Source organism: Grammomys surdaster, unplaced genomic scaffold (assembly GCF_004785775.1).
Source record: "Grammomys surdaster isolate TR1022 unplaced genomic scaffold, NIH_TR_1.0 126035, whole genome shotgun sequence".
NCBI lineage: Eukaryota > Metazoa > Chordata > Mammalia > Rodentia > Muridae > Grammomys > Grammomys surdaster.
Window position 1 is genome coordinate 872165 of NW_021620848.1, and position 12935 is coordinate 885099.

The 12935-nt window shown below is 33.6% G+C and overlaps 1 protein-coding gene across 1 annotated transcript in view; it reads left to right on the forward strand.

Moving 5' to 3' along the window:
* Lrp1b (LDL receptor related protein 1B) overlaps nt 1–12935 on the forward strand; it is a 1533520-nt gene that overhangs the window by 862403 nt on the left and 658182 nt on the right. Inside the window, exon 21 of the mRNA XM_028754677.1 lies at nt 11830–12030. Within this exon, the coding sequence (XP_028610510.1) occupies nt 11830–12030 (201 nt within the window). The remainder of the gene's footprint in view (nt 1–11829; nt 12031–12935) is intronic.

The window sequence follows — 12935 nt, forward strand, 5'->3', positions numbered from 1 at the left end:
CCTCTCCTCTCTCCCTCTCTCTCTCTCTCTCTCTCTCTCTCTCTCTCTCTCTCTCTCTCTCTCTCTCTCTCTCTCCAGATAAGCTATCTATTGAAGAAAGTGTTGTCTTTTGGATAAAGTGTGATGTTGAAATTATCCACTGTCATTCAGTTAAAGTTAATCTGTGTCTTCAATTACTATGTTTGTTTAAATAATTATAGATTCATTTGTTTTCTTTCTTATGGTTATATTTATTCATTTGCTCAATCTGCTGTTTGATGTCTAATTTTCTTTGACTTGAAAAAACTAAACATAAAGCTGTGAGGAAGAACCCAAGTTTAAGTTAGTTGAGTTTAACACACACACACACTCACACACAGACACACACACACACACACACACATACACACACAAACCACCGTAATTTATTTTAAAAGTGGTAAATGTCAGTGTCAAATTGTAGCTATAAAGTCAGTAAAAATTGATTTTAAATTATGTGAACAAAATATATATAAAAGATAAATAATAAATGAGATGAATAGGAAAATTTAGTAAGATGTTTTATGCTCCCTGTGCCTGATGCTCCAGTGTAGAGGTCAGTAATAAGCATTTACAAACAGCTTCTTATAAATATGATTGAATTAAAATAGTCAAGTATGAGAAAGGTTACTGGTAATTATTGAAAAGCTGAATTCTTAGGAATATTTGTATAAGATTTGGATTATATCTTTAAGATGTTTGTATTAAATATGTTTATAGCTAATTTGCCCAAGGACATCAACATTTAAAGTGTAAAAGCAAGTTTGTGAAAAGAGTAATACCTTCCTTTGAAAAAGCAGGGGAGAAGGTGGCAATTTATTCATCATATACCTAAATATAATCTGTTCCTTAGATGCACAGCACACTCTGAATGAGAATTTGGAAGCCATTACCCAAAACTTCACAGTAATGTGGACTATATAAACCCTTCTCTAAAATAAATTATATATATAAACACTGATCCAATTATTGTTCTTTTAAATTTTTCTATTTCTTAAATTAATTTTACAGGCAAAAAGACATGAGTAACACTTTCAAATTCTTCAATTCATAGTTCATGTTTATCTTCAAAGATTTCTCAAATACTAGTTTGAACAAGTAAAAGGTGCTAAGGCAGTAAATTTATATTTGTCATTATAATGGCCTTTCTTTTATACAAATTGCTACCCGTTAGTGTTTACATATACACCCATTAAGAGCTATTAATTATTATTAAGAATAATGTGAGAGAAAAGCTGAACTAATATACAATACATCCATCAAAGTTTCAGAGTATTTCAAAGGACCAAAAGCTGAGCCCTGTCACCTCTGGCTTCTCAAATCCACACCTGCAAAAACACTAATTCTATCAAATTGGATGAGGAGGGAAAAATGCAAGTCCTCATCCTGTGTAAAACCAATCTTTAGATTTTTAAAAAAAGGTTTTAATCATGAAATAGTGTCATTATTTTAGATGAAAATATTCTCCTAATGTAAGAAAACAATATAAAATTAATTCAGCATTCTATCTTTGAAAAAGTTTATGTTAAACACATAAAACTGTAAAACTATGTGCACAAAAATGTTCAGTGAAGCACTAATGTAGAATATCAAATACTGAGGTGGCTCAAGCTGGATGATTCATCAGGTTACATATGGACAAAATTGGACAAAGTCTCTGAACTTACAAACTATCGAACTTGAATTGGTGACTGAGGCCAGGCTTACCACTTCAAGCCAGAAACTGGAAAGGCAAACTGTTTATTTTGAAATAAAAGTTAATATCAACATATGTAGTTATACACAAACACACATATGGATACATGCATGCATGCGCGCACACACACACACACACACACACTTGACAAGCAAAGTGATTGGTTAAACAAATGTGAAGAATAAGACTGTCTTGATTTGTTCAGAATACTATCATTAATTACTATAAGCTGGGTACCTGTCTTAGTTTGGGTTTCATTGCTTTGAAACCCATTTCTTGTCTCTTGTAAAGACAAACATTTATTGGCGCTGGCTTACCGTTTCAGAGGTTCAATCCAGTATCATCATGGAGGCAGTCAGGTTGACATAGTCCTGGAGAAGCCAAGAGTTCTACATCTTGATCCAAAGACAGCTAGGAGGAGACTGGATTCCTTAGGCAGTTAAGAGGAGGCTCTGATTCCACAATGGGAAGAGCTTGAGCAAAGGCCACAGACACAGTGATGCACTTCAACAAAACCATACCTCCGCCAACAAATCCACACATCCAAATAGTGCCATTCACTATGATCAAGCACTGAAATACACTAAAGACTAAGACTTCACTGTTGAGCTAGGAAGCCTTAGTGAACCTCAAAAGACCACCAAGGAACTGACCATTGTAATTGCATTAGGGTCTTTTTATTATAAACAAGAGGCTGGACTTACCCATCACTGACATGTAATATGGAGGGCAAGGTTTTATAGGAAAATGGAAACAAGTGTGGGGATCTCTATCCTGGCAAACATCTAATCGTGTGATTATTTTAAGGTGACAGGTGGGTGTTCTGAAGCAAGACTGTGAACAATCACAAACAGTATTAAGTACACCTGAAACGATCAGAGTAATCTTTGATTAACTGTTGCTAGTACTTAGCTAGGGCATAACTCTGGGGTATGGGCCAAGGACAAGCCATGAAACCCTTCCTGGTACTTAGATGCAACTTGGGTTCAGGTGTGCTCTTTTGCTTTTAAGGTATTGTTTTTGTTGTCATTGTTGTAGTTTTGTTTTCCTCCGTGTATTCCAGGTAATCTGGGCATTAGATTCTGGGTATTTTCCTGTCTCAGATTGCCTTATTCTTATGAGAAACCTGGAATATAAACGCTCCCACTTGCCTTTTATTTAGGTTCTACAGATTCTAACTCAGAACCACACACTTGTACAACAAACGTTTGTTTCTCATTGAGCATCTCTCCAGCCACATATTCATATTCCTTTTAATACTAAAGTATTTAATTCACTTTACATTTTCACATATATATGCATATACCATAGGGTGCCTGTGCAGTTCATAAGACAGGAGGGATCTATATTCCCTTTCACCTATCTGGGCCACAATATTTAAACTCATATATTTAGACTTGGCAGCAAGCACCTTTACGGTCTAAGCCATCTTGCCAGCCTTCATAGTCTAAATATTAGTTGTTATCTATGATTTAGAAGACAAAGTACTTTTAATTATATGTATTACATTTTATTAAGATTCTAGCTATATGTCATAGTATCAACCTTAAATATTAGCTCTTAGTGGACAGAGACAGCTGATTTCTGTGAGTTTATGGCTAGCATCATTGAAATATTGTATACCAGGCCAGACAGAGTTAAAAAAAATAAAATCAAACAAACATACAAAATTGAAAAATATAAACACTAAAGAATTAGGTCATAAAAGTCTATGGCTATTGCTGATTTGGAATTTTCTTTAATCAATATATATCCTGATTACAATTCCCACTTCCCCTACTCCTACCAGTTCTTGCCCCTCCCTTTCCATCCAAATCCACACCCCTTCTGTCTCTATTTTGAAATTTAAACAATCATTTTGGGGATAATAATAAAATAAAACAAGAAAAACAAACCCAATTGGAATACAACAAAGCAACCAAAAAAGAAAAACAGTCAAAGAAAAAGCACAATAAATGTGTATAGACACAGAGACACATACATTGACGCAGTCCAAAATCCCATAAAATCCAAAATCAAGAGCCCTCATTCAAAAAATATTCAAAAATGGTTTAATAGAGTATTCAAAAATGGTTTAATGGTTTCAAAACAGTAGCATATATTGTATTCTCAGAAATACATGCAATTTTCCCTGAGCTATTGATTTTATAATGGTGTTTAGTGTGGAACGTGTATTGTACAAACATGTCTGTGGCTTGAGTGTACATGTGACAGTGTGTGATTTTGCTAGATGCATTTGTTCCACCAGCCTGGTTTGTTGTTTTTCAGCTTTGTTATTGCTATGAGATCATTTTAATTGTCTTGACTGGAAGCAAAAATATACACTTACCATAATAAAAATCTTGGAATACAGTTATCAGATTGAAAAAAGCAAAGTAAATAAATCAGAAAACATACAGAAATCAATTTAGCAACTTCAATCCTCTACTACTTACAGCCTACTCTAAGAAAGGATTTGTAAACAGCAAGCTCTTATTTGTTTGAGCCTTACTTTAACATTTTCAAACATATTTTGAAGAAGAGGTAAAAATTTAGGAATATTAGGTAATGTTTTTATAATATTAAGTACTTACTAAGTTTTACATGGCTATTAATAATTTCTCTAGCACATCAGACCACTATTAATTTGTGTTTCTTTTGATAATACCAACATGGAGCATATCCTAGTGTCTACTATGAGCAGATGGCAACATAGTCCCACATAGACTCATAGTACCTGACTATTCAAGACTTTATGTACATGAATTCAAGATGTGATAATCCATCTTGATCCAAATTCAATAAAAATCAGCATTCTTTAAAAATATTTACTGATGTCATTTCCTTTAAGTTTATTTAACTAATGATTGTGAGTTCAAAATTTTTGAAACTTATAATAGTAAGTTCCACTTCATCTATATGTCAAATTAAAATCTAACACACAAGATATGGAGAGGCAATTCAGTTTCAAACCTTCTCTAAAATATGAGAGGAAAGATTTTTTGTTTTGTTTTGCATTAGTTTGGAAGTTTGATCTAGGCCATGTCCTGACGTTAATTCATATTTATGACGATTTGGAGACAATCATATGAATGTGATTTCTTTAAATTGTGAGGTTGACTTTACATTTAGTGATGTCACTGAGTATCACTGTAATTTTAACTGTGAAAGATCGATAGTGATTTGCAGATAGGATTTTTCTAATGCTGTTCTGGAGCCTGTGTTTAGAATGTCAGGATGAATTGGTGGTGCCTGGGGATGAAGGAAGAATTACCTTAATTAACCAACTCAAGGCTGGACCTATCTCATTTTTAGGCTCAATGATTATTGTGTTAAATATACAGATGACTCCATACAATTTATTCCTTAAGTAGAGAATGTCATATTTCAAAGAACAATTATGCATTGTGCAAAAATTTTGTGTTGTACATCAATCTTGTCTTCTGAATTAGATTATAAATTCCTCACTGAAGGTGGCATGGCAAAGGGATTTTGTGTTTTGTTTTCTATGGCTTTGGTGAAAGAATACTTCACAGAGTATCTGCATACATAGGCTATATAGTTGACTGTCCAGTCTGCTGGACTTTGTGGCATGTGTATATGGATCTCATCTTCATTATTTTTAAAACCAACTCACACTATTTTGGAAAGCTTATATAGATATAAGTTAGAGGAATATAGTATACCACAAAAGTATTTTTCAAAGTTCATCTCCTTGTTCCCCCGTGTTGTCAGAACCTCATATTTTTTTCACGGGGCACTCACCTTCACCTGTACAGTCTTCTAGAAAGATTTTCTTCTGTAGCTATAGACTTTGAAATCCATAGAATAAACTGACTACTGACTAAAGTACAAATACTGACTAAGTATTTTAAAGAAAATTATATCTGTATTTCATATCTATTGAATATATATTTTCATGTTACTCTACCCCAAGTAATATTTATAAATATTTATTTAACCCTTACACTGTATTAAACTTGGGTTTCATAAGTAATTCAGTGATATGGGCATGTTATAGGAAAAATTACATTATTTAGTATATGAGACATGAAACTGTGGATCTGTAGAAGTCTCTGAAATTAGACTCTTGAGGAGAGCAAGGCATATGTATACATATAGTAATACATTTATGGAAATTAACTCATGTATATTAGTATATACATGAATCATTTTAGTGCTCAAGAAAACCCACCTCTACATTTTAACACCTTTTAGAACTAGTGTCTTATAATATTCTTTTATAGTACCCTGTGCTCATTCTTTGTCACTGAGATCTCTATTGCAGTATATTGCACTGCAATCCTAGTTAGTTTACAGGGATGGGAATTTGAATTTCTGGCAGTCTTTCCATAATGTGCAAAACACTGATATATGTCACTGCATACAATACTTTCAAATGTAGATTGCTTTTGGTAGAGTTGATGTACTTTGTGTTTGTTCATTTTTAAACATTTTTCTACAAGGAAGTTGTTCAAATATTCAGCCTTTCAATATTTGAGATGATTTTTTAATTCATGTCAAACCTGTCTGTTTATCCAGTATTTTGATCTTGATTTACCTAATAGAGAAGAAATGGCATCAAACTGAATTTTAGCTTATATTTTAAATCACAAGAGCTTTTAAACATTCTACATAATTTTATTTAAATCTTGTATATGTGTTAGATTATTGATATTATCATGATAACTTGAAACAAATCTCTATATTTAAAGTAACATACCACTAACACTACTTTAGTTTCTATTGACTTTATTATGTGTATAAATTGATGGGTTTTTGTGCTATTTGAACAGATCCATCTAATGTACACTGATCAATTCCTTCCCCATCTATCCAGCCTTCTCTCCTTTTATTATCTCTAGTAATGACTATATAATGTTAAACAGAATTCTTGCTTATTTGTTTAACATACACATGTGAAAAAGAACTTGTGATATTATATCTATGTATCTGATTTATTTCCCTTAACATAAGTCTTTACAATTCCACTCATATTATGGAAGTGACAAAAACTTATCCTTTAAAAAGAATAAGATCTAATTTTGTGTGTGTGTGTGTGTGTGTGTGTGTGTGTGTGTTTTTATCTATGTCTACACAATGACTATAATTTATTCATCCATTAATTTACATTGGTACTATACTGTTTGGTAAGTTAATTCTTTTCTTAGTTGTCCTTATGCTTACACATATACACGCTAATGCCATGTGTGAAGGTCAGAGGACAACTTGTAAGGGTTCGTTCTCTTGCTCTAGTATGTATTCTGGGTATTAAACACATATCAAGCTTGGCAGCACACTTCCTTACTCACTGAGTGAGCCATCTCACCTGACTGAACTTGTTATTTTTCATATCCATTTAATTGAGAAGAGATAATAACTCTTGGTTTAAATTTGCAATTTTCGTAATGGCAAATATTGATCATCCTTGAGTTTATTTTTTGGTCATTTGTATTTCTACTTGCAGAAGTGTGCATTCACCTCATTTTTTTCATTTTATAAAATGGCCTTACTTGGTTTCATCTTTGCTAAACTTGGAAATTTTGTTGCCCATTGTGGATATTAATCTTTAGTCCAATATCTTAGCTTTGAACTTCACTTGCTTCTTTTACATTTTTATTGTCTTCACATAAATGCCATAAAATTTAATTCAGCGTAACTAAAAATATTTTGTTTCTGGGGATAATTTTAGTTGATATGTTCTAAATTTTGTACTACTTGTTTCTGTATATTTAAAAAATCTAGCTAGTTTTGATTCTTAATTTCTGACGGTCTTATTTTTTAGTTGTAATAAATCGTAAATTCTACTTTTCTAGTTATTGCAGTTGAAATGTTCATCTCTATTTTTGTTCATTCTTTCTAAACTATAGGTAGCTTAGCTGGAACTCATACAACTCAGTTTATTTATGTCATTAAGTTTATAATTTTCCACCATTTACAACAAATCTATTACTGAAATAGCAGTCAGTTCTTATTTTAAATATTTTTTCAGTAATATATATTTAAATATCATCTAGAATACTTTAATAAATTCAGTCCAGATTATGTGGTCTTACATTTGTATTACAAAAGTGAAGACTTCTTAAATTTTACCAATAAGTTTAATAACTTTAAACACAGTCTGTGCTTTAAAAAAGTTGACGTAATATTTTAATTTCAAAATTTTATTTTGACCCCTATTGTATGAGATTATATTCTTTTTAATCAGACTACTAATGATCTCTAGATACACTGTAAAATTTGTATTAAGCCAGTAAAAGAAATCATTTATACTATTGGTGTGTATCAAAATTATCAAAATATCATTCTTTAATGTGATATTTGTATTAACTCATTGAACTTTTTATATAGTACACTTAAATCAAATGTAACCCCTCATCCCACTTGCTGCTACCAGATCAACCCCAACCTTCCCAACCTATCCAAACTTCCTGTACTCTCTTTTGTTTTAGTGACCCAATAAATTTAGATTGTGTTTCCCTTGAGTCCATGTGTGAGCATAATCATTAGATTATGCTTAGCCTTAAAGAGGGCATACCTTTAAAGGAAATGGAGTCTCCATCTCCCATGAAACAGCAACTGTTGAGCCCACCCAGACACTGTTAATGATATTCTGATATACTTTAAGACAAGAGCCTAGCATACCCATCATCAGAGAGGCTTAACCCAGTAACTGATGGAAAACAGATACAGGGACTCACAGCCATCTATTAGGCAGAGTTTGGAGAATCCTGTGAAAGAGGGGAGGAGGGAGGACTGAAGCAAACAGTGGGAAAGGACAGCACAAAAAACCTACAGAATCAACTAACCTGGGCCCATAAGAACTCACAGAGACCTAATCACCTCACAGAGTACATGCATAGAACTGTACTAGGCCCTTTACACATACTGTGTAGCTTAGTCTTCAAGTAGGGTTCCTAATAGTTGGAGGAAGAACTATCTCTGGCTCTGTTTTCTTTCTTTAGCGCCTTATCCTCCTAGTGGTCTACCTTGTCTAGCCTAAAGAGTAGAAGGTATAGCCAATCTTACTGCAACTTGACGTGCCAAGGTTGGTTAATAGCCATGGGAGGCCTCCCTTTTCTAAAAAGAAAGGGGAGGAGTGGATAGGAAGAGATCAGAGGTTGAGGAGAAAGACTGGAAGAAGATGAAGAAGAGAGATGGAAAAATTAAATAACATAACATAGAATATAAAGTAGCAACTGTCAACAGCTCCTCAGCGGAAGAGCAGTTGAGACCTTCTTCCTTTCCTATTGTCTGGATTGCTCTTGTTCAGGCCTTTTCCAAGCAACAGCAACTGCTATGATTGCCTAAGTGCAGTGGTCCTGTGATTTCCCCAAGACACTGTTTCACTTTCCCCTGCCTTGACCTCATCTTTCTTTCCGCTCTTTCTCTCTGGATGATCCCTAATCCTTGGGGTAGGAGTTATAAAGCTGCTCCACTTACAGCAGTACACTCCAAAATCACATGGTCTCTGCCCATTGACCATGTGTGTTTCTTCATTAACCGTCATCCACTACACATGAAGGAAATTCTCTGATTAGTTTGATGGTCTCCACCTAACAATAGCTACAGTTACAAATTTGCAGGCCACTTACGTGTTATTTCCATTTAGCAAAATAATAAAAATAGGTTTATCTCTAGAATTTACGAGCTCCCTACCATGAGATTTTGGTTAGTTGTACAGTGCCAGAAATGATTTTCCTCCTGTACAATGAACCTTAAGTTCAAGTCGCAAAACAGTTCACTAATCTGATAACATTCATGTCATTGTTGCCCATGTAGACAAATATTCTTTCCAAACTAGTCATTATTATAGTTTACAGTGTTTATACATAAATAAACTGTTGATTTTCTTTCTAGTGGAGTATATAACACCTTCTGATGCTGTTTAAAGTTAGTTAACAAGGAGAAAGCTTTGCAGTCAGTACCAACTTTATATATCCAAGTCTTGTGACTTATGTCTTATGTCTTATGTTTTATGTCTTAAGACATAAGACATATGTCTTATGACTTAAGTCTTATGTCTTTAGCAATAATGTTTTAATATCTAGTTCTAGTGGGAAATCATTAACAATACAGGCACCTATTGGCAGGCTGTAGGAAACATCCACTGACATGATGAGAAACATTTTACACTTGACACCTATGGCATCTAGGACGAGCATTATCCCCAGTAAACCCAAAAATATAAAGATCCACCTAAGAATGAATATATGTAGCATTTGTATTTTTCTGACTGGAATACTTCAGTGTGTGTTTGGTCCTATCTACTAATTTCATAATTTCTTTTTTCCTGTACAGTTGAATAAAATTACATTGAATATAGGTACCACATTTTCAATATCTATTTATTCGTTGATGTAAATTTGGGTTGCATCTAACATCTAGCTATTGTGAATACAGTAGCTACGAATATGGATGACTATGTATCCATGTAATAGGAAATAACATCCTTTAGGACAGTGTCCAGGTACAGTACAGTGAGGTCTTATGATACTTCTATTATTGGTTTATTTTTGAGAAATTCCAACACTGATTTCTAAAAGGTTGTATCAATTTACACTCTCACCAATGGTGCATGATCATCAGTAGTATTTGTCATAATTAATTTTCTTAATTTTAGTCATTCTGACTGGGGTCTACTGAAATCTCAAAGAAGTTTTAATTCATTCTTCATTGATGGCCAACAATGGTAAACATTGTTTTAATGATTTTTAGTCATTTTATATTTCATTTTAAGAACTATCCATCCAGTTCCATGGCCCAATTTCTTAATTCAGCTGTACTTTTACTTTAAGTTTTTAGGAATTTTTCTATTATAGATACTAATCCACCATATAGACATATGATATTTGGTTTTAGTTTTGTTTTCCAATTCTCTAGGATGCCTCTTCAAATGACTAGCAGTTTCCTTATGATACAAATATGTTTCAGCTTCATAAGTTCTGACTGGTCAATTGTTGGTCCTCTTCCCTGGGTGACCAGAGTTCTATTATAGCCTGAGCCTGCAGACTAAATTACATTTCATACTATTTTTCTTTAAGTTTTAGGTTCATATCTAACATTGAGGTTTTTGTGTATTTTGAATCAGTTTGTATATAGGGTGAGTGGGATTGGTCAAGTTTTATTCCTCTACATGCAAATAGTAAATATTCCTTACAACAGTTATTTCAAACATTTTTGTCATGTGTGTTTTGTTTGTTTGATTTTGCTACTTTGTTAAAAAAAATCAAGGGTCTCTTGGGGCATGTACTAATATCTTCGATATCAGACCTCCAGTATTGAACACTGACTCTGTTTCTGGGTTGAGTCTATGCTGCTTTTGCAGCTTTGGTTCTGCAGGATCCAGGAATCAGGACTGACAATTCTTCAAGGAGGTTTTTTTTTAAGTATTTATTTATTTATTTATTTAATCTATATGTATACACTGTTGCTGTCTTCAGACACATCAGAAGAGGGCATTAGATCCCATTATAAATGGTTGTGAGTCACCATATGGTTGCTGTTAATTGAACGCAGGACTCCTGGAAAAGCAGTCAGTGCTCTTAACCATTGAGCCATCTCTGTAGCCCCCAAGGAGCTTTTGTTTGTTTGTTTTTGATTGTTTTTGGTTTTTTGTTTTTTTAATGCTTAAGATTACACTGGTTATCTAGGGCTGATATTCTTTTACAAAGCAATGTTTATGATCATATCAAGATATATAGGTTAAAAAATGTTGAGGGGTTATGGTTACATATATAAATAAAATACAACTTCCCCTAAAATAAATCATTTGCCTACATTTCAGCTTTGGTCATAATTAATAGTTTTTGCCCAAATGTTGAACTGTGAAAGTAAATGATTCAAAGTATGCATTTAAACTTTACTTCTGAAACTATTACATATTTTCAGCTATTCACAGAATCTCTTTTTATTTAATAATATAGAAAGTAATTTAAAACTCAGAAGACACCAGTGCTCAGACTCTACAAGCAAGACAAGACTATTCCAATGCTGTCATGAAAACAAACTGTCAAACAATCAGAAATAGATTTTTTTTTTTGCTAATAGCAAATAATTCTGACTGTGACAAAGAGAATAATAATGGCCATTCTAATTAAAAATTACAAAATGCATTTTCTTTCCTTTCCCTTAAGGGCGATGCATCAACAATGCCTGGGTATGTGATGGAGATGTTGACTGTGAGGATCAGTCGGATGAAGAAGACTGTGACAGTTTTTTGTGTGGACCACCCAAGTATCCTTGTGCTAATGACACCTCCGTATGCCTGCAGCCAGAGAAACTCTGCAATGGGAGAAAGGACTGTCCGGATGGATCAGATGAAGGCGACCTTTGTGGTATCGCTTGTTCTGTCATATTTACTTCTCTCCAGGGATTAGAGCCTTTTAGTTTATTAGCATCTATCTATTATCAAAGCACTCATTCATCCCATTTACTCCCTTCAAGTGAGACTTCTTCATTTGTTCTTATATTTAATTTTTATGTACTGAATGGCTTTATAAATTGTAGTAAATATGATCAAGGAATTCTGAAAACAAGAAAAAAACCAACAATCACTAGACATTTACCAGATAGAGAGCTCTGCAAGTGTTACATCTCTAGCTCCTGCCTACAGTTCTGTAGCTGAACTGATTAGTGTCAGGAAGTCACTGAGAACAGGGAAACCTCACCGCTCACAGTGAAACTTACTGCTGACGAGCCTTCAGACATTACAAGAGAAACTGTGATTTCATTTGTTACAGGAAGAGAAGCTGGACTTAAGGCAGACTATTACCTGAGTTGCTATGATGCTGTCTCTGTTTTGAAGTCCTTGTATAATAGTTTCCTTTGTATGCTTATCTAGTTAAAATGATCAATTCAGCAGACTTTAAAAGAACATGGAATAGCTATCTCTTTTCGCCACACAATACATATAAAAGGGGAAAAAACATTTCCCATCTTCAGAAAATCAAAGACTTATCAAGTACAGGATTTAGGTATGTTTGCTAAAGGATACTGAGGGAGGCATCAACAAAGAGTGTGAATAATGTTAAGAACAACAAATCATACCCTGGAACTCCGTAACATAAAGAAAAGGAAAGGCTAACTGTGACCTGGCCTTTCTAGTTTCATTTTTCCTAGTTAATGTTACTTAAATCCGTAAAGGGCATCAGAAATTATTAGTGCTAAGACAAAAGAAATTATATTTGAAATAAACTAAAAATATTGTGAAATCCCCTTTTTTTAAACTGCTGGGTAAAAT